Source organism: Ananas comosus, linkage group 7 (assembly GCF_001540865.1).
Source record: "Ananas comosus cultivar F153 linkage group 7, ASM154086v1, whole genome shotgun sequence".
NCBI lineage: Eukaryota > Viridiplantae > Streptophyta > Magnoliopsida > Poales > Bromeliaceae > Ananas > Ananas comosus.
In genome coordinates this window covers 11225227-11243661 of record NC_033627.1, presented here as the reverse complement: position 1 = coordinate 11243661, position 18435 = coordinate 11225227, and the positions used below count along the sequence as shown (strand labels likewise).

The following is an 18435-nucleotide window of genomic DNA, read 5'->3' as shown; positions in this document are numbered from 1 at the left end:
AGGATTGAAAAGATTAAAATTATCTGACCTAGAGAGATATGGATCGGGATATTTAATTGTTACACTCCGAATTACGGCGTTTCCCCGGGCACGCCAATACATCTGCCATATACAAAGAAATTCCCTTATATACGAAGCGATAGTTGTACCTATAAATGAAAACAAGCTACAAGCACAAGGTAAGAGCTGCTAAACTGAAAATAGCATATATATAAAATCTCGAGGGGTTCCAGTACATACAAAATATCTACTACACCACTCGCTCCAGCGAGTACCCAGACAACAACCATATATACATAAATACCCCAAAACTACCTATGGGAGGTACTCTTCTAGCACTGCAAGACTGGAAAGGATTTAGCTCGCAACTCCCTTTCCACGATCAGAATCGGCGACAGCAGCAGCCGCAGAAGATGGCTCTGCAAAAGGGGTCAACAACTGAATGTGAGAACCATTGCAAAAAGAAGTAGTCCTCAGTGAGTAGCGTCACCGACCTCAACGGCTCTCCCACTAAGTCTATAGAAAGGTGCTTAAGAGATAGTAAGGAAAGCTGGAAACCCTACAGCTATATGCCACTATACTATCGCTAACCAACACTGGCTATCTGTAGCTATAACAAAAATGCTATCTCTGACCCAAACCCACTAGGGACTGTGAATACACCCCTCCCGCCTGTCGAAGCGAACCCGTATACCACCCCAAGAGTAGCCGGTGGAGAAAACTCTTTAGGGACTGTGAATACACCTATCCCGCCTGTCTAGGCTACACCGTATCCCAAGAGTAGCTGGTGGAGAAAACTCTTTAGGGACTGTGAATACACCTATCCCGCCTGTCTAGGCTACACCGTATCCCAAGAGTAGCTGGTGGAGAAAACTCTTTAGGGACTGTGAATACACCTATCCCGCCTGTCTAGGCTACACCGTATCCCAAGAGTAGCTGGTGGAGAAAACTCTTTAGGGACTGTGAATACACTCATCCCACCTGTCTAGGCAACACTGTATCCCAAGAGTAGCCGGTAGAGAAAATCCTCCAGGAACTGTGAATACACCAGTCCCGCCTGATTAGGCTACACCGTACCCCAAGAGTAGCCGGTCTAAGTAAAAAGGTCCGACAGGACTGCTGCGACTCCACCTACGTCACAACCTAACTGAGGGTAGAGAAGGACGTCACTAACTACCACTGACCCAACCTCACATGGGCTGCCCAAATGGACCCACCCTGTCCAGCTCAAGAACCGTCCCAACAGAAACCGCGACCTCATCGCACTAAAATTTCATTCCGGAATGACATTCGTGGCCGCAACCCAACCGAGTTTACAAGTGTCTCTGCAAAGTTCATTCAGGCTCTAACAGGCTGTAATCATTGTAAAAGGGTCAAACTGATCTATCCACCAAAACTCATGTGCCCCTGGCACAATCTGATGCAAACTACACAAATCTGGGTCCACCATCAACCCCGACGGCACCCGACGGTCCAACACAGTCTAACACTACTGTAACAATAAACTCAGCTCCTCGGCGTGAGCGTAAACTCAACCTACACTCATCTGAGTATCCACCTTGCATTATGTAACGCACTGGACCTTTGCAAATTGTAAGATTCGAGTGTTTGTTTCGTGTTCTGAGCTTTTCTACACTTCGTGGAGGGTTGTTGACAGTGTTTCGACCCATGGTTCGAACCCCGAGATTGGAGGTTTAAAACCTAGCACCAAAATTCGAAAAGTCAGAATTATGGTCAGCTCTCGGATAGCCTCAGCAGGGCTGTGTACCGGTACGGGGTTGATAGCTGTACCGGTACGCGTTGATGGCTGTACCGGTACTGGGCTGGTGTACCGGTACACAGACGGATTTCGTGCAAACCCGAGGCTCGGGTTTGGCTGTCTCGCAGGTGTTGTACCGGTACGCGAGCCCGTGTACCGGTACACAGTGCAGCGCGAGCAGTTTTCGGGGAGTGGTGTTTTTGCAATTGTTGCAACCTCTATAAAAGTCACCCCAGCCCCCATGGCTGCTCTTTTGAGCCCTAGACCAGAGGAGATAAGGTGAGTTCTTCCCCCCTTCGTTTCTTTTTCATTTTTAAGGGATTTGAGCTGGTTTTGATCTCTCTTTTCTTCTCCTTCTTGCCTTTTGTTGGTCTACCACCATTGGAGAAGCTTGGAGAGTTGGATTGGAGCTTGATTGAGAATCAAACTTCAACCCTTGAGGATTTTGAGCTTGTTTTGGAGCTTTTTGAGAGGTTAGTAATATGTATTTTTCTTTTGATACGTGTTTTAATGGATTTTGCTAGAGGAAATCCTAGATTTTGGATTCTAGTGTTAGAATTGGAAATTTTTGATTTGTAGCTTCTAGAACCAAATTGATTGGTTTAGAACTTTGATTTAAGTTGAATTTGAAGGACTCTAGCTCCCTTTTGGAGATCGAGAGAGATTCCTTCGCGTACGGTGAGATTTCTCCACCTTAACTTGGATAGCTTAATATTTGAGCTTAGTTTTATTCGTAGGGTTTGTTTAACTCTCATTTCTATACCTTTAGGGTGCTAGGAAAATAGCGGGCAACTTCGTCGGAGGTTACGACGAGCCACGCGGAGCTTTGGTGGGTTTGGCTTCTTTGGTATAGGGGGAAATGCCTCCAATGTGGTTAAATATTTTCGTATACTATAAATGCATGCATATTCATGAAGAGTAGAATTTATATGAATTTTGGAATGCTTAAAACACATGCATTTTGTATCATGAAAATTTCACTCTATGTAGTAGAGTCTTATGAGTAGTATGCATGCATGTGCTACATATTCTCTATTTCAACTTGAAAATATGTTTCTTATGTGAAAAATGACTAGAATTACGTACTCTTGAATATAATTGCCATGCTATGACTTAGTGAGCAAAAGTGTCATAAAGGGGCACGTGAACTAGCCATTTGACTTTAACCTACCAGTTGAAGCTTTAACCATTTTATTACTAGAAATATAATATTATAAAACTAATCTACCAATCCGAGGTGATTTTAGAACCATTTTATTACCAGAAATATAATATTATAAAATTATGAAATTTATTTTCTATAAAATTTTAAAAAATTAAATTATATTTAATAATATTGATAATGAATTCGGATGTTCCAAGTGTTAAACATGAAAAAAAAAAAAGTGTCAATTAATTTTAGAAGTATTTTAGCTTTGATTTATCACCACTTAATCCCTGGAACTCTTCACACTGGACACTTTCGATTTTTTATTTTAAAATTTTATTTATTAAATTTTTATTTTTATACGTTCACTTATGATAGCGACGCGTCTGACATTCTCAAACGCCGAGTTCCGCGCACTCGAACAGCGAATCACAGCGGAAGTTCCAGAACTCGTCGCCGACTTCTACGCATCCCTCGAAACTCCCGCACGGAAACATCGCCGACTCCTCTCTTTCAGCGCTAAAATCCCCGTCCCACAGGAAGCTGCTGCTCAGCACCGGTTGCTCCTCCTCCTCCGACGCCGCTGCCTTCGTGATTTGCGCCTCGCCCTCTTGCAGCTGTGGTTTATCGTCGGACTTCGATTCCGGCGCCATCGATTCTGTCGGGCCGAGCGGCTCGTGGGTCGCCGGGTCGATCCCCATGCCGACGAGCTTCTTCTTGATGCGTGTGTTCCAGTAGTTCTTTATTTGATTATCGGTTCTCCCGGATAATTCCGCTGCAATTTTCGACCACCTGCAGAAAACAACTTCACGTGTTAGATGTGACCTGCACGTTACCGTTGAATTAATCACAAATTAGGAGGTGTGAATCAGATTCTAATACTTAATGTAAAAATCAAGCTACTAATATTAGTAATTTCTTAGACCCTCATTAGACATACACCATCCGGCTGAAATATTTAAACCTAATTATTAATACTAAAATTAATGCTGAACTGGTCTAAAGCTCTCACCCATTTAGGCCCAGACATTGTCCTGAGGTTCAATAATACACATAATCTAAGATGAGCAAGTAATGTAAGACCCTTTTCGACTAGTTATCTAGCTCTAATATTATGTCAAAAGAGATTGGACCCATAGCAATGCTTAAACTATTATGTGAAGATACTCTTTAGGGTGCGTTTGGTTCGCGCTATCTTTAAATCCCAATGGGAATAAAAAAATATGACGGTGTTTGGGTAAACGCATTAAGTAATCTACTTGGTAATATTGGATTCATTTGGGAATAAGATTCACCCCAAAGTACTAATCTCATTCCCTTGAGGGAGGGTGGGTATCTTCATATTAATGGATTAGAGTAATCATAATATGTCTAATCTCTTTCTTTCTTCCTACCCGTCGACTAATTGATACTATTTTTCTTTACACTCTAACCTTATATCTCTCTCTAAATTTATTTTTCTCTCCAAAATTTAACTTTTTTTCTCTCTCTAAACTAAGCTTTCTCTCTCTCTCTCTCTCTTTCTAAAATTTCAACTCTCTCACTCCCTCTAATTTCAACTATTTTTTCTTTCTATTTTTTTAATTATGTTCTCTCTCTCTAACTTATACTCTCTCTCCCTTTTTTCTAAAAAGATGTTGAAACTTTTGATAACATTATCTAAAATTAATTAAATTAATTAAATTAATTAATTAATTAATTGTATATTTTTTTGTAATATTAAATAACATGACTAATTAATATTACCGTACGAACCAAACACAAGAATTCCACATTCTTAGTAATAGAATGAATAGAAATAAGATTATCGGATATCTTTTATTCCTAGTAATCTTTCATAATGAGAACCAAACGCACCCTTAAATTAATATTATGTGTAGGTTAAATTGCTATTTTGTATCTTATAAGGACTATTATTATATATAGACACTACAACAAAAACGGTCTATAATGACACTTTTAAATGTAGGTACATGTTAAAAAAATGCTGCTAGCTAAAATTACCAACACTTTTAAAAAGTGTTGCTATATGTGGGGTCGCTAGGTATATAGTGACAGTTAAAGAGTGTCGCTATAACCTAAAAGAGTGTTGCTAATTTACCAACACTTATTTAAGCATTTAGCAACCGCCGAAACTCTATCTCGTTGGCTGCGGTGGCGGAGAAGGACGACATGAAAGGCTCTTCGTCTAGAATTTCAGTGGATTGAGTGAAGAGAGAAGAAAAGATGGTAATTAATTTTTCTTTTTTTTTCTGTTTGTAATCGGACCAAATGGACTAGATTTGGTGGGTTGAGTAGAGTAATCTTTTATTTTTGGTTGGATTGGACTTTCTATTTAGGCATTAGTAGATGTTTTTTTAAATTTTAGGATAAATGGGACACTTACTCAAAAGTGTCCCAAACATGTGTCGCTATAACCTAATTCTGTTATAGTGAGAGATCAGGCCCAAGTCAAATGGCAAAGATTTTTATAACAACAAAACAATAATAATTATACTATAATAAAATATGTTTTAGATAATACTTTTTAGACGATGCTCTACTCTAGCATTTTCAATATTTGGCATGTGCTGACATTATGATTCGCCAATAAACATATTTTTTTGATTAAATACTGATAAAAAATTTTCGACGCTATATTAAAACGTTAATATATTTATCCCGATATTTTTTTTTAACTATTCTTTACTCGATACTTTTATAAGCGCTGGATTATTCTTGCCAATGCTTTAAAGTGGAACTAGTTATTATTTAAAGTGTCCTTAAGTACATCATTTGTTGTAGCTATCTTCTTTTTCCCTGTCTATTCTTATAGTTTCCAAATACAAATAATGTATATATTATTTTTAAAAGATCAAAACATAACTTATGGATACCCATGGGTATCTGCAAGTTGCCCAAAATATCGATAATTTAATAGGCATCTGCCTATTTTACCTATAATTTTTTTGCTTCAGAAAAGTATCTATATTTCACAAATTTATGGATAATTCGTAGATAACCGCGGATACGAATTGAGATTGCGGGGTCTAAGGATTAGTGGCTAAATCCTTATCACACCAAAGTTTTTTAAATTAGAATGGTAGTTGTGATATTGACACTTTTTAGAGTAATTTCTATGTGATTAAGGGTAGGAGAAAAATTACGTATAAATTTTTTTTCAAATATATAATACTTTTAATGCTAGTTTAAATCAAAACAATTTTACAAAATCGAACTTGAATACAAAATCGAATATGCATATCCGAAAAATCGATCCCAACTATTTAATCCACTAAATATTATATGAAATTATTAATTAATATATATTAATCATTCAAATAAGGCTAAATTACAGATAACCCCAATGTCAAAACCCGATTTTTCACTTTTCCCCATATCATTTAAAAAACTTTACTTTGCACCCTTATAAAATGAAAAATATTCACAGGTGATACAATGTAAACTGTGATAACAAAATGACCATTTTGTCCCTCACCATTTTTGGCAACAGGAGAGAAGATTGAGGGCATTTTTGGCAAAAAAAAATATAATAATATTTTATAAATGAAACCCTAACGGATCACTAACGGTAGAGGGTGAAATGAACATTTTTCATTTTACAATGAAGAAAAGTGTAGATTTTTAAATGATAGGAGGAGAAAATGAAAAATCGAGTTTTGAGAGAGAAATTTTTTGTAATTTAGCCTTCAAATAAATATCTAAACAATTATATTCTATGCATATATAATAGGATTTTATACAAGTTTGGTTTGGGAACATTAGTTTGGTAAATAAGCATAACATTTTTCTTCTAAATGTCCATTTTAAGTATACAGGCTCATTCTGAAATTAAATTTTTCTAAGCAAATTCAACTGCTTGGCCTTCCAAAATATTTTTGTTTTTTTTTTTTTGGTATATTACAAAAATTTTATTTTTTTGCTTTTAATTTCTGTGAATTCAAATTTACTCTGAATGTTTCCAGTTATACAGGATATTTAAAATTTCTGTAATTACAGTTTTTAAAGAACGAATGCCATATCTAGGCTTATTGAAAAAAAAAAATTTCAACCTAGCCTTCTTTTAAAAAAATTTCCTAATCCAGCCTTTCTTTTGATAGATTAGAAAATAAAAGTGATTTAAGAGCATTTATATGTTAATTAGGAGAAAGAAATTTTTTTCTCTCTCTTTCCTCTCAACATACTAATATTTAAAAATAATTAATTTTTATAATAATAACAATAATTAAAAATTAATATTTAATAATAATGATATTATTATTACTGAATGATAATTTTATTNTATATGTTAATTAGGAGAAAGAAATTTTTTTCTCTCTCTTTCCTCTCAACATACTAATATTTAAAAATAATTAATTTTTATAATAATAACAATAATTAAAAATTAATATTTAATAATAATGATATTATTATAACTGAATGATAATTTTATTATTATTATTATTAGTAGTAGTAGTAGTATTTAATTGACCATACATGTCAAATTTGATAATATTAATTTATATAGTCAAATTAAACACTAGTAATAGTAATAATAATTATAATAATTATTATTTAGTAGCTGACCGTTTTTAGTACAAGTGGTAAAAGACTTATGGTTAGTACTTGAGGTTCTAAATTTGAATCATACTTGATTCACATTTTCGTTGATTCATATTTCCAGCTGTATAAGTTTATTTATAAAAAAATAAACATTCAGTAATAAACGAAAAGGGCAGTATCTTGCTATCTTTCTAAAAAAACATTCAATAATAATAATATTTATTATTATTAAATATTAATTTTTAATTAAAATTATTATAACAAAAATTAATTAGTTTTAAATATTAGTAGGTTGGGAGGAGAGAGAGAAAAAAATTTCTCACTCCTAATTAGCATATAAATACTATTAAAGTTATCTTCTATTTTCTAATCTATCACAAAAAGATTAGATTGGGAATTATTTTGAAAAGAAGGCTAGATTGGAAATTTTTTTTTCTAATAAGACTAGACATGGCATTAGATCGTTTTTAAGCCATAACCCTGATAATATTTTCTGAAATTTTTTTTCTATTTCCGTCTTGTACTACGGCCTAATTTGATAATGCTGTAGCGGAAAACAATCTATTTTCGTATTTTGAAAGATTTAATATTATTCCAAATTGTCTTTCAATTTTTCTCTACGGCAGTTACGAAATTAAAATAACTGCCGCCACCACCCCAGAGAACTTGTAAGTTGCTACATAAACTTTATAATTAATTGCAGGAAAATATAATATTAAAATACTTTTGAATTTTTTTTTTGTTCTTTTAATTAATATATAAAAGGGGATGCTTTGGCAAATATATTTATTTTCAAACTGAATTAAACTTTTTTATTTTATGCATACGCTATAGGTATGTTTGTTTCACCGAAACTAGACTTTGGATTGAAGTGGAATTCGGTGAAAATTATTTCTTCCCCGCTGTTTATTTCGTAGCTATGGAAGTGAAGTTTCATTAGTTCTACTGTTTGTTTGGTAGGAAATGTATGATGTAAAAGTATAATTTATATATAAATAATAAATATTTTAATAAATAAAAATAATATAAGTATATTTTTATATAATTAAAATTTAATTTAAAACAACTAAATAATTTTTTTATACATAAATTATAGTAATACAATAATAAAATTATAAAGTAAAAAAATATTAATACTTAATTAATCNTATTTTAATAAATAAAAATAATATAATTATATTTTTATATAATTAAAATTTAATTTAAAACAACTAAATTATTTTTTTATACATAAATTATAGTAATAAATAATAAAATTATAAATAAAAAAAATATTAATACTTAATTAATCAGCTTTTATCATATTTTAAATATACAAACTAAATAAAAAAAATATTATAAAACTTAACTAATCAATTTTTATCATGTTTTAGATATATTAACTGAATAAAAAAATAATTAGTAACATAATTAAGTATATTTAAGTATAACTATCTTTATCTATTATATTATTTTATTATTTTTTCTTCATCTTTCTTCACCGTAATTGACTTCTCCCTACGATGAGGCAAAGTCAATTACGCCGTTTGAGGTTAACTCGAGTTTCGACCGTAACTTTTTTACGGCGAATCAAACAACGGAAGTGACCGTTTAGGACAAAAACGACTTCCCTCTTCTCCACTTCCACCCCACTTCCATCCAAACAAACATGCTCACGGACAAAGTTTTACCTGTTGCCGAGTTTGGCATGGAGGTGGATGACGAGCCACTCCTCAGCCTCGGTGAGCATACTGTGGTTGAGGCCGGGGCGGAGGTAGTTGGTCCAGCGGAGCCGGCAGCTCTTGCCGCACCGCTGCAGGCCGGCCAGCTTCGGCACTGCCCGCCAGCAGCAGCGGCGGCCGTCGGCGGCGATGAATTTCGCCAGCCTGTTGTCCTCCTGCGCCGTCCACGGCCCCCTCTTCACCCTCTGCTTGTCGCAGCACGGCCGCCTCCCCATGATCAATCCCTCACCACCCTATGACACATCCCCGCACACTGCAACAAAATTATCTTTTAGCGGGAAACATCTTATAAATTAATCAACGGGCATTGTACTCATGTATATGGGCCTGTGAGAGTTCCCGGCAACTGTAGTACGACGGCCGTGGGTAGATGCATGCTGTGCTATATCATTAATTAGTAAAGGTTAAAATGTACCAGGGTTTGCACCACTAGTGCCCGGACTTTAGCCAAGATTCCTTTCACTTCTCCAACTCTCAGGTACGATCCACCAGTGGTTGTCACAGGCCAGGGATCAAAATTTTCTTCCTAAAATTTTTCGTGCGGCGCTCCAACATCGTGTATCTAAGCCAGTATTTCTGAGTTCTTATCAAGTTTAATAGCGGAACACCAACTTAAGCATTTAGTCAAGCATGCTCCTGTGTGAGCCTTACGTACTGCCAAGTGCCGCGCTTTGCTCGAAACCTTCATTGAACTCTACAAATCTCGACGGCCCCGAAGCTAAGTACCTTTCCATCTCCCAAGGCAAACCTGTCTTGAAAATGCAACACAGCCGAATATTTTTGTTACCCTGAACTGAGCCACAAGGACATTGCAAGTTTTCCGGCTTAACTTTCGTCTCCTGAGCTTCACGGTTACAGTGGGCAGCGAATCCTCGCTCAGCACATTTATGCTCGCGAGCCTTGCTTTTTACAGAGGACCATTCCATCGCTCGACCGTCCCTCGTTCGCTCCGCTACAAAGACTTGGAATGGCACAAGATAGCCAGCGAATCCCAAGAGAAAAGCCTCGCGATATTTCCGGATCAGTAAAGTGGCCGGGTACATGAAGCAGTTTTCAACTAAAATGGCATTTCGTTGCTTGCTTCACGGTAACGACTTTTAGTTGAAACTCAAACTCTCTAAAATACTGTAATTGACTTCATCTCAACCTAGCCTAAAATTAATTATCGAAAAAGAGTTAGAAATTAAAAATAATAAAATTTTACGTTATTCATTTTTTTGCCAAACAAACAATATAACTGAAAAAACTTCAGTTCCATAGCTATACAAACAAATAGGAAAAATAAAGTAATTTTCACATGAACACTAGTTCGTCTAAAAGTCTAATTCAATTTTAACTTCACCTTTGGTGAAACAAACTAGTTAAAACTTTTAAAAGAGTTTTATTTTAGTCATTACACCCTATTTCAATGTCGAAATTAGTTATTTACTAATAATTTATTCAGTATTAAATTTTTTGTATAATTGGAAATAAGAAATTTGGCATTTTTTTTAAAAGTTCCTGATATTTGTAATTTAATAGGATAGTACTCATAAGAGTATAGTACTCATAAGATTCGAAAGCTTTATCATCGAAAACGACTTATGAGTACGAGAGCGATCGTACTCACAAGAGTATAGTAGCCGGACTATTTATATATAGCACATTTTACTAAGAAGGTGATTTATTTTGTTCTAAAAAAATAACTTGAGGGTTGAGTATGGTATTCTATTCTAGACATCCGATTAGAGTCCTCATCCATCAAATATTATAAGTTCTTGAGTACATTAAAGAGATGTGTGGAATAAAATATCCATACATTCAAATAGGACCTAACAGATTTTGATCTTAATCTTATGANATATATATATATATATATATATATATATATTTTGAGTAATGATAACTTTTTCGGTCTTATGTGATTGGAAGTATAGAGTTTGATTTCATGAAATATATATTTCACCTACATGATAATTTATTTTATTTTTAAAAAAATGACTTGAAAAGCAAATGTAATATTTTATTTTAAATGTTTGATTACACTCTCTAGCTTCCAATTAAATATAATTAAGTTTCGTAAGTAAATCGAATGGATATGTATAATAAGATACTCCACTACAACAAAAACGGTCTATAACGATACTTTTAAATATTAGTACAAATCAAAAAAATGCTGCTCGCGAAATTACCGACACTTTTAAAAAGTATTGCTATATGTAGGGTGGATAGATATATAGTGACAGTTAAAGAGTGTCGGTATAATCTAAAAAGAGTGTTGCTAATTTGCTAACACTTATTTAAGCATTTAGCTACCGTCGGAACTCTACTTGTTGGCTGCGGTGACGGAGGATGAGGAGAGGGAATGGCTCTTCGTCTAGAATTTCAGTGGATTGAGTAAGGGAAAAAGAGGAGTTGATAATCGATTTTTCTTTTTCTTTTTTTTCTTTTCTGTTTTTAATTGGGCCGAATGGGCTGGATGAGGTGGGTTAAGTAGAGTAACCTTTTATTTTTGATTGGATTGGGCTTTATATTTAGGCATTAGTAGATTTTTTTTTAAGTTTTTTGTATAAATGTGACACTTATACAAAAGTGTTCCAAACATGTGTCGCTATAACCTAATTCTATTGTAGTGCTCATGCATCCGGATAGGGCTATATATATATTGATCGACTATATTTTCCATCACATATTTCAAATCTATCGGTCATTGATCATAATAACATTTTTTTGTATAAAAAAATGAATTTTAAATTGAAATCATGAGATGAATGAAGAAACTATGATATTATGGTGTATGAATAAATAAATGAGATTAATTATCATCAGAAATTGAAGCAGACTAATTTGACACATTATTAAAAGATAAGAAAGTATTAAGTTTACCTTAAAAAGCAAAAGACCAAAGTGAAACTATAGCAAAGTCAATAACAAACAAAAGGAATTGTAAACATTACAATTTCTAATCTAATGGTTGTTAGCTAATGTTTAATTAAGTAATCTTTTTTGGTGTTTAGTTAAAGAAAAAAAAAAAAGGAACGATAAGACTAGCTAGCAGATTAAATTTGGCCTTTGGATTAGGGATGTCAATGGGTATGGATACCCAAAATTTTATCCGAACTCGAACCCGAATAAAACGGATATATTCGATGGATAAGAATATGGATTTGGATATAGATATAAAAAATAAAAACCCGACGGATATGGATTCGGATATGAATTTTGATTGTACCCGATCCAAACCCGAACCCTACCCGAATCCGACCCGAACCCGAATTTATTTTGTATTATATATAATATATATATATAAAAATTTAATATTATATTTGAATTTGTATTTTAAAAATTTAAATTTAATATAATATATTTTGAAATATTGAAAAAAGAAATAATTGTTTCGGGTTCAAATTTTCGGGTTCGGATTCGGGTTCGGGTTTCGAATTTTTGGTCGGGTTCGGGTTTGGATATGGATTTTTAAAATCCGTCGAGTTCGGGTTCGGGTTCGGGTCTCGGGTTTGGAGTCGGGTTCGGGTTCGGATTCGGGTTCGGGTTCGGGTTCGAATTTTTAAAAATCCGCCCCGAATCCGATCCGTGGGTTCGGGTTATTAAAAATCCGCCTCGAATCCGATCCGTTGACATCTCTACTTTGGATGGCCAAAGTTGTAATATTACAACACAAATTAGGGTCGCAAGCCTAGTATTAATTGTTCGTTAATTAATTAATTAACTAAATTATGAAAATATATATAGTTCCAAACTTCCAAACAAAATTTCATTTTGGTCCTTGAACTTTCCAGGTTGATGCTAGTCGTCCTAACACTTCAAAGAGTTTTAATTAGTTCATTTGTACATTTACTTTTAAAGAATCAATTATTGTCCACACCCAATGCATCTGTACATAATTTATGAACCATATATCTATATCGACTATTTTTTATCGGACATTTTAAATTCTTTCACTTAATAAGTTACGGATTTTTCTCTATATAAAAATTGGAGTTTTGTAACTGAAAGTATGGTATGAATGAAATGATGAATTAATAATACACAAACAAATAAATGAACGTACGTAATATGGGCAATAATTTTTAATCTGTGATAAGAACTAAAATAAAATAGTTTTGAAAGTCTAAGAAGTAAAGTAAAACCTTATTAAAAACTACAATCTTAAATGGAAAAGTTACAAATTTGAGGGCCGAAATGAAACTTGACTAAGAGCTTATTAATTTGTATATCCCCAACAAATTTTCAGGTGGAAAAAAAAGTTTCAAATAAAATTGAGGTTCGGGCAAAATTTATTTTTCCACTGCTACTATTTTTTTTTTTTGGTTTGTTTTATCAACGATTTACATACTGTGATGTAAGAGGATGAAAAAAAAATTACGGCAAATAATATTTAATATTTTTCTAGCTCTTTCTCTCATATAGAATCAAGGCGAAGTCCATTACTATATTTTAAGAAAGTGGAGTTACGACCAGATTTCATATACAGTGAACCAAACAACAGTAGAGTAACGACCTAACAAACTAATTAATGCTAATAACTCATTGATCCCAAACCACCAATTTAAAATATTTAAATCTAATTATTATTACCAAATCCTTTTGATAGGACTGCTAGGATGTTACAGATCCCAGTTTCAGACCCAAACGTGATCATCATGTCCAATTTCTTAGTCCAAGTTTAGGTGATGTAAGATTCATCTTACAATTTTGGCTCTCAAATCGACTCTAATGTCAAATATAGCAATACAGCTTCATTAGCACTAATAACTCGTTTAGTCCAAATTATCGATCAAAATGATTAAGTTCAGCTATTATTGACTAGGGCATTATGAGAAAATGGACATTCACTGTTGAAGATAACTTCCTATTCCTCTAGTTTTTAGAGGATAAAATATTTTTCCTATTTATTTTGAAAAATAAATTAAAGAATGAATATGGTATTTATTCTTTATATTCACTCATACTTCTAATCTCTCATATACTAAAAAATACATCAAATAAAATATTTGTACATCCAGGGTTAAGTTACCAGGCTAAAGTGCAATCTACCATTAATATATTAATCTCATCTCTCTCATTTCCACATGAACTTATGTTCTCTCCGGTACCTTCTAAAATTTGTTGGAGTTGGTTATGCATGGGCGTACGTACGTAGTACGTACAAATGTCAAAGGTACGTATATGCACAGTGAACACCAACTAGATGGAGTACTTGAACATCAACTAGATGAGGACGTCGACCAAATTGTTAGACTACAATTCCATGCCTAGAAATTGTACCAAACTGCGCTGCGCATCATACTAAAACCAATGATTTAAAAATCTGATTGAATTGGCAAGTCCGACCGATCTGACCATGACCCAATTTATAAAGCAATTTCGTTCAACTCTTTGAACCATATAAAAAAAATTTTGATGGCAACAAGCTAGGGTGGAAATGAGCCGAGCTTGAGCGAGCTTATCTCAACTTAAGCTTGACTTGAAATTAATTTAGAGTTTAAATTTAAACTCAAGCTCAGCTTAAAATTAATTTAAGCGAGCTTATCTCAGCTTAAATTTTGATGGCAACATGCAATATGTTCAAGGCCCATTTGAATCCAATGTCACAAACAATGTCTAGAAGTCAAAGAGAACTCGAGCATCAATAAAAACAAAATAGGTATTATGCTCACAAGCATCACGTACCGAGAGCGCAATACTAGGCTACCATGCCTTACTACTCAAGTATCAATAGATAAGAAAAATGTATAATATTAAGAAAACATGCTGTAATCTTAATATGAATAATAATAAGCTACTAAGGAGAATATCCAAGTATAAATAACCAGGTATGAATAAAAGGAAAAGAGAAGTAAAGACCAAATATAACTAAACCAACTTTGGATGGAATTACGTACCTATGATCTATGATCAATAAGTCCACAACATGGTCAAAAGCTCATACGAACTTTCCAAACGTATTTACAATGAACTAGCTAGGAATGGAATCAACACACTAATCATGGCTTTAACCGCAGAGGGTATTGGGAATCCGGTACTCGCCCTAATACCGGATCTTGAGAATCCGCAACCTGCTTCGATAACGACTGCTGTGGCTTCGGTAACGATTGGATTTTATTGCGTTTTTGTGATTTAAAACTTATTAAAACCACTTAAGGAGCCCAATAATTGTTTATGGGCCTCTTGGGAGTCCAACTAAAATTTTTATGTGTGATATTTAGTCCCACATTGAAAACCAAAAAGGTGTTTGTGATTTTTATATATTCATTTATTCTCAAGCTAGTTGCTTGGAAAAAAATGAAAGTTATACTCTCGTTTAAACACACGCACGCACGGCACGATCGAGCCGGGGCAAGCAGCGGCGCGCACAGTCCATACACCCATTTTTATTTTGTCGATTTTATCTTTATTTTAATCTTTATCTTTATCCTAATCCTAATCCTTATCCGTATAATCTTAAACTTATCTTGTTCTATATGGATTTAACGCTTTGAAGCAAGATTCTCGCCTAAGTTATAAATATGGGGCAAGGTTGCGCAAGTTAATTAATTAATAACTCGAGCATACCTAAAGCCACTCGTCTTTTTCTGCTTTCTAGATTTTTACCGAGTTTTTTTGCTGGATCTGAAGTTGGTTGGGTTCATCTTGCGCCACCTTGGAAGCGTGCCGACGGGATGGAACGTGGTCGTTGTATCGCTAGGAGTAATTGCCTGGAAGCCTCGCACGTGGAGGAGCAATTTTGCTTCTAGGACAGTACTCTACACGCCTCGATCCACAGGCCTTTTCTATTCCTTATCTTTACAATATTTTTGTTTAATTTCATTTCGGAAGTTTTCTAAAACTGTAATTAAACTTCCAAGTTGTTTTTAAAGAATGTTATAATAAAAGATCAGAAAGTTTTTCCAACAATCTAGAAGCGAAAAAGTTTTTAATTAATTTAATCTTTCTGTTTCTTTTATTATAGTAATTAAAATATTTCTTTTTTACAAATTATATAATATATATCTTACTGTTATTTTTCTGAAATTCAAAACTATTTGTTGACATAACAATAGAATTAATTTGTGAACAGACTTTATTTTATTATGGAGGATTCTGCGAAACCGTTTACTTTTGATGGTCATAATTTTAAGAGGTGGCAAAACCAAATGAGGTTCTGGCTTACCACGCTTGGGCTGGTTTCTACTATCTCGGATTTTGCCAAGAATGCCAGTGGATCTGCACCTATAGGTGCAACCAAGAATGTGGTCAACAGACCGCTTACTCGAAGCCAAGCTCAGGCTGGATCCACTCCTCCCACTACCAAAATTGCAACTACATCCACAACTACCACCGTACCTCCCGTTGACCATAACATGATCAATTATCATTGTTTAAACCGAATTCTAAGTACCCTATCTGACAAATTATATGACATCTACTGTAGTGCTAAGACAGCTAGGAAACTTTGGACATCCTTAGAAAATAAGTATGGTCAAGTTGATCCTACCTAGAAGAGATATCAGGCGTCTGATTTAATTAAATTTAAATTGGTAGATAATATGTCCATGTCTGACCAGCTTCATGATTTTGAGCATATAGTTGAGCAGTTAAGATCGAGTGGTGTAAATCTTGATGAAAGTTTTTTAGTTGCTGCCCTTATAGATAAATTGACACCCTCTTGGTCGAACCATGCAAATGATCTTAACCACAATCAGAGAAAGTTATCCCTGAATTATGTCCTAAGATCCATTAGGATAGAAGAGTCGAACCGAGCTAAGGATAAGAAGCCCAGTGAACCTTCAACCCAAACCAACCTAGTAGAGAATCCCAAAAATAAGGATAGAAAATTTCAGCCTCACCGGAACTTTAAGAAGAAGCCTTTCCACCGTAGGAAGTTCAACCCAAACTTTAAGAAACCTAAACCTGAGGAAAGTGGAGGCAACTCTGGTTGCTTTGTGTGTGGGAAGATGAATCATTTTGTGAAGAATTGTTACTTCCGCAAGAATCGACCTTTCGTACCAAAGAAGAAGAAGAAACCTCCACCTGAGCGCCAGTTGAATATGCTGACCGCTGGGTCTAACCCTTCTAACTCCACTATCAGGTTAGGATCTAGTTTACCCAATGTTAACCTGGCCTATAATTCTTCTGATTGGTCGATAAATATTGGAGCTAATGTTCATACTTGTTCTAATCGTTCGTGGTTTTCCACCTATCAGGACTTGTGTGGAGGATCGGTGAATATGGAGAATGCTGCCTCTTCTCACATGCTAGGGACAGGTCGAGTGGACTTGAAGCTGACCTCTGGAAAGACCTTAACCTTGCACGGAGTCCATCATGTTCCCGACCTTAGAAAGAATTTGATTAGTGGTTCTCTTTTAGTTCAGCAAGGTTTTAAGTTAGTTTTTAAATGTAATAGGGTAGTTATAACAAAAGAAGTGAATTTTGTTGGAAAAATTTTTTTGAGTGATGGTTTATTTAAATTATCTGTACCTTCTTTTTTTATTAATGAAAGTGCTCTTGTGATGAATGTTATTTCTCCTAATATTTGGCATGGAAGATTGGGATATGTGAATTTTAATACTATCAAAAGATTGATGCATCTTGATTTGATTACTAAATCTGATTTACCTGATCATAGATATGAAATATATGTACAAGCTAAGGAGCCTAGGAAACCGTTTAAATCTGTGGATAGAGATTGCGATCGTTTAGAATTGGTGCACAGTGATATTTGTGATGGAGGTAGACCTAGTAGAGGGGGAGGAAATAAATATTTTGTGACATTTATAGATGATAATTCAAAATATTGTTATGTTTATTTGATCAAATCTAAAGATGAGATTTTAAGCAGATTCAAAATTTATAAGGCTGAAGTTGAAAATCAATTAGATAAGAAAATCAAGATTTTGAGATCTGATCGAGGTGGTGAATATACTTCAAATGAGATGACCGCTTTCTGTCAAGAGTTTGGAATTGTGCATCAAGGAACTGCTCCTTATACACCTCAATCTAATTGAGTTGCTGAACGTAAAAATAGGACTTTGATGGATATGGTGAATTCGATGTTTATTAGTTCAGGCGCACCCGAGAACTTGTGGGGGGAAGCTTTGATTTTTGCATGTGTGATTTTGAATAGAATTCCCCACAAGAAGTCTAATGTGTCTCCCTATGAGCTTTGGAAAAGTAGGAAGTCTAATCTAAATTATTTTAAAGTGTGGGGGTGCCTAGCTAAAATGAAGATATCTGAGAATAAGAAGAAAAAGATTGGACCTAAGACCGTGGATATAGTTTTCGTGGGT

The 18435-nt window shown here is 34.4% G+C and overlaps 1 protein-coding gene across 1 annotated transcript; it reads right to left on the bottom strand.

Annotated features, from left to right (window-relative positions):
• On the bottom strand, positions 3220–10320 carry LOC109713160 (protein ODORANT1-like). Its single transcript, XM_020237141.1, has 3 exons — positions 9585–10320; positions 9119–9422; positions 3220–3698 (listed from the first exon to the last, which is right to left on the bottom strand). Exons 2-3 carry the CDS (start codon positions 9382–9384, stop codon positions 3302–3304), a joined length of 663 nt encoding a protein of 220 aa, XP_020092730.1. The 5' UTR covers positions 9385–9422; positions 9585–10320; the 3' UTR covers positions 3220–3301.

Excerpts from the sequence above, each read along its gene's own strand:
- LOC109713160 (XM_020237141.1), bottom strand. The coding sequence starts at position 9,384 with ATGGGGAGGCGGCCGTGCTGCGACAAGCAGAGGGTGAAGAGGGGGCCG. Across the intron at positions 3,699-9,118 it reads CATGCCAAACTCGGCAACAG|GTGGTCGAAAATTGCAGCGG; the intron begins GTAAAACTTTGT and ends TGTTTTCTGCAG.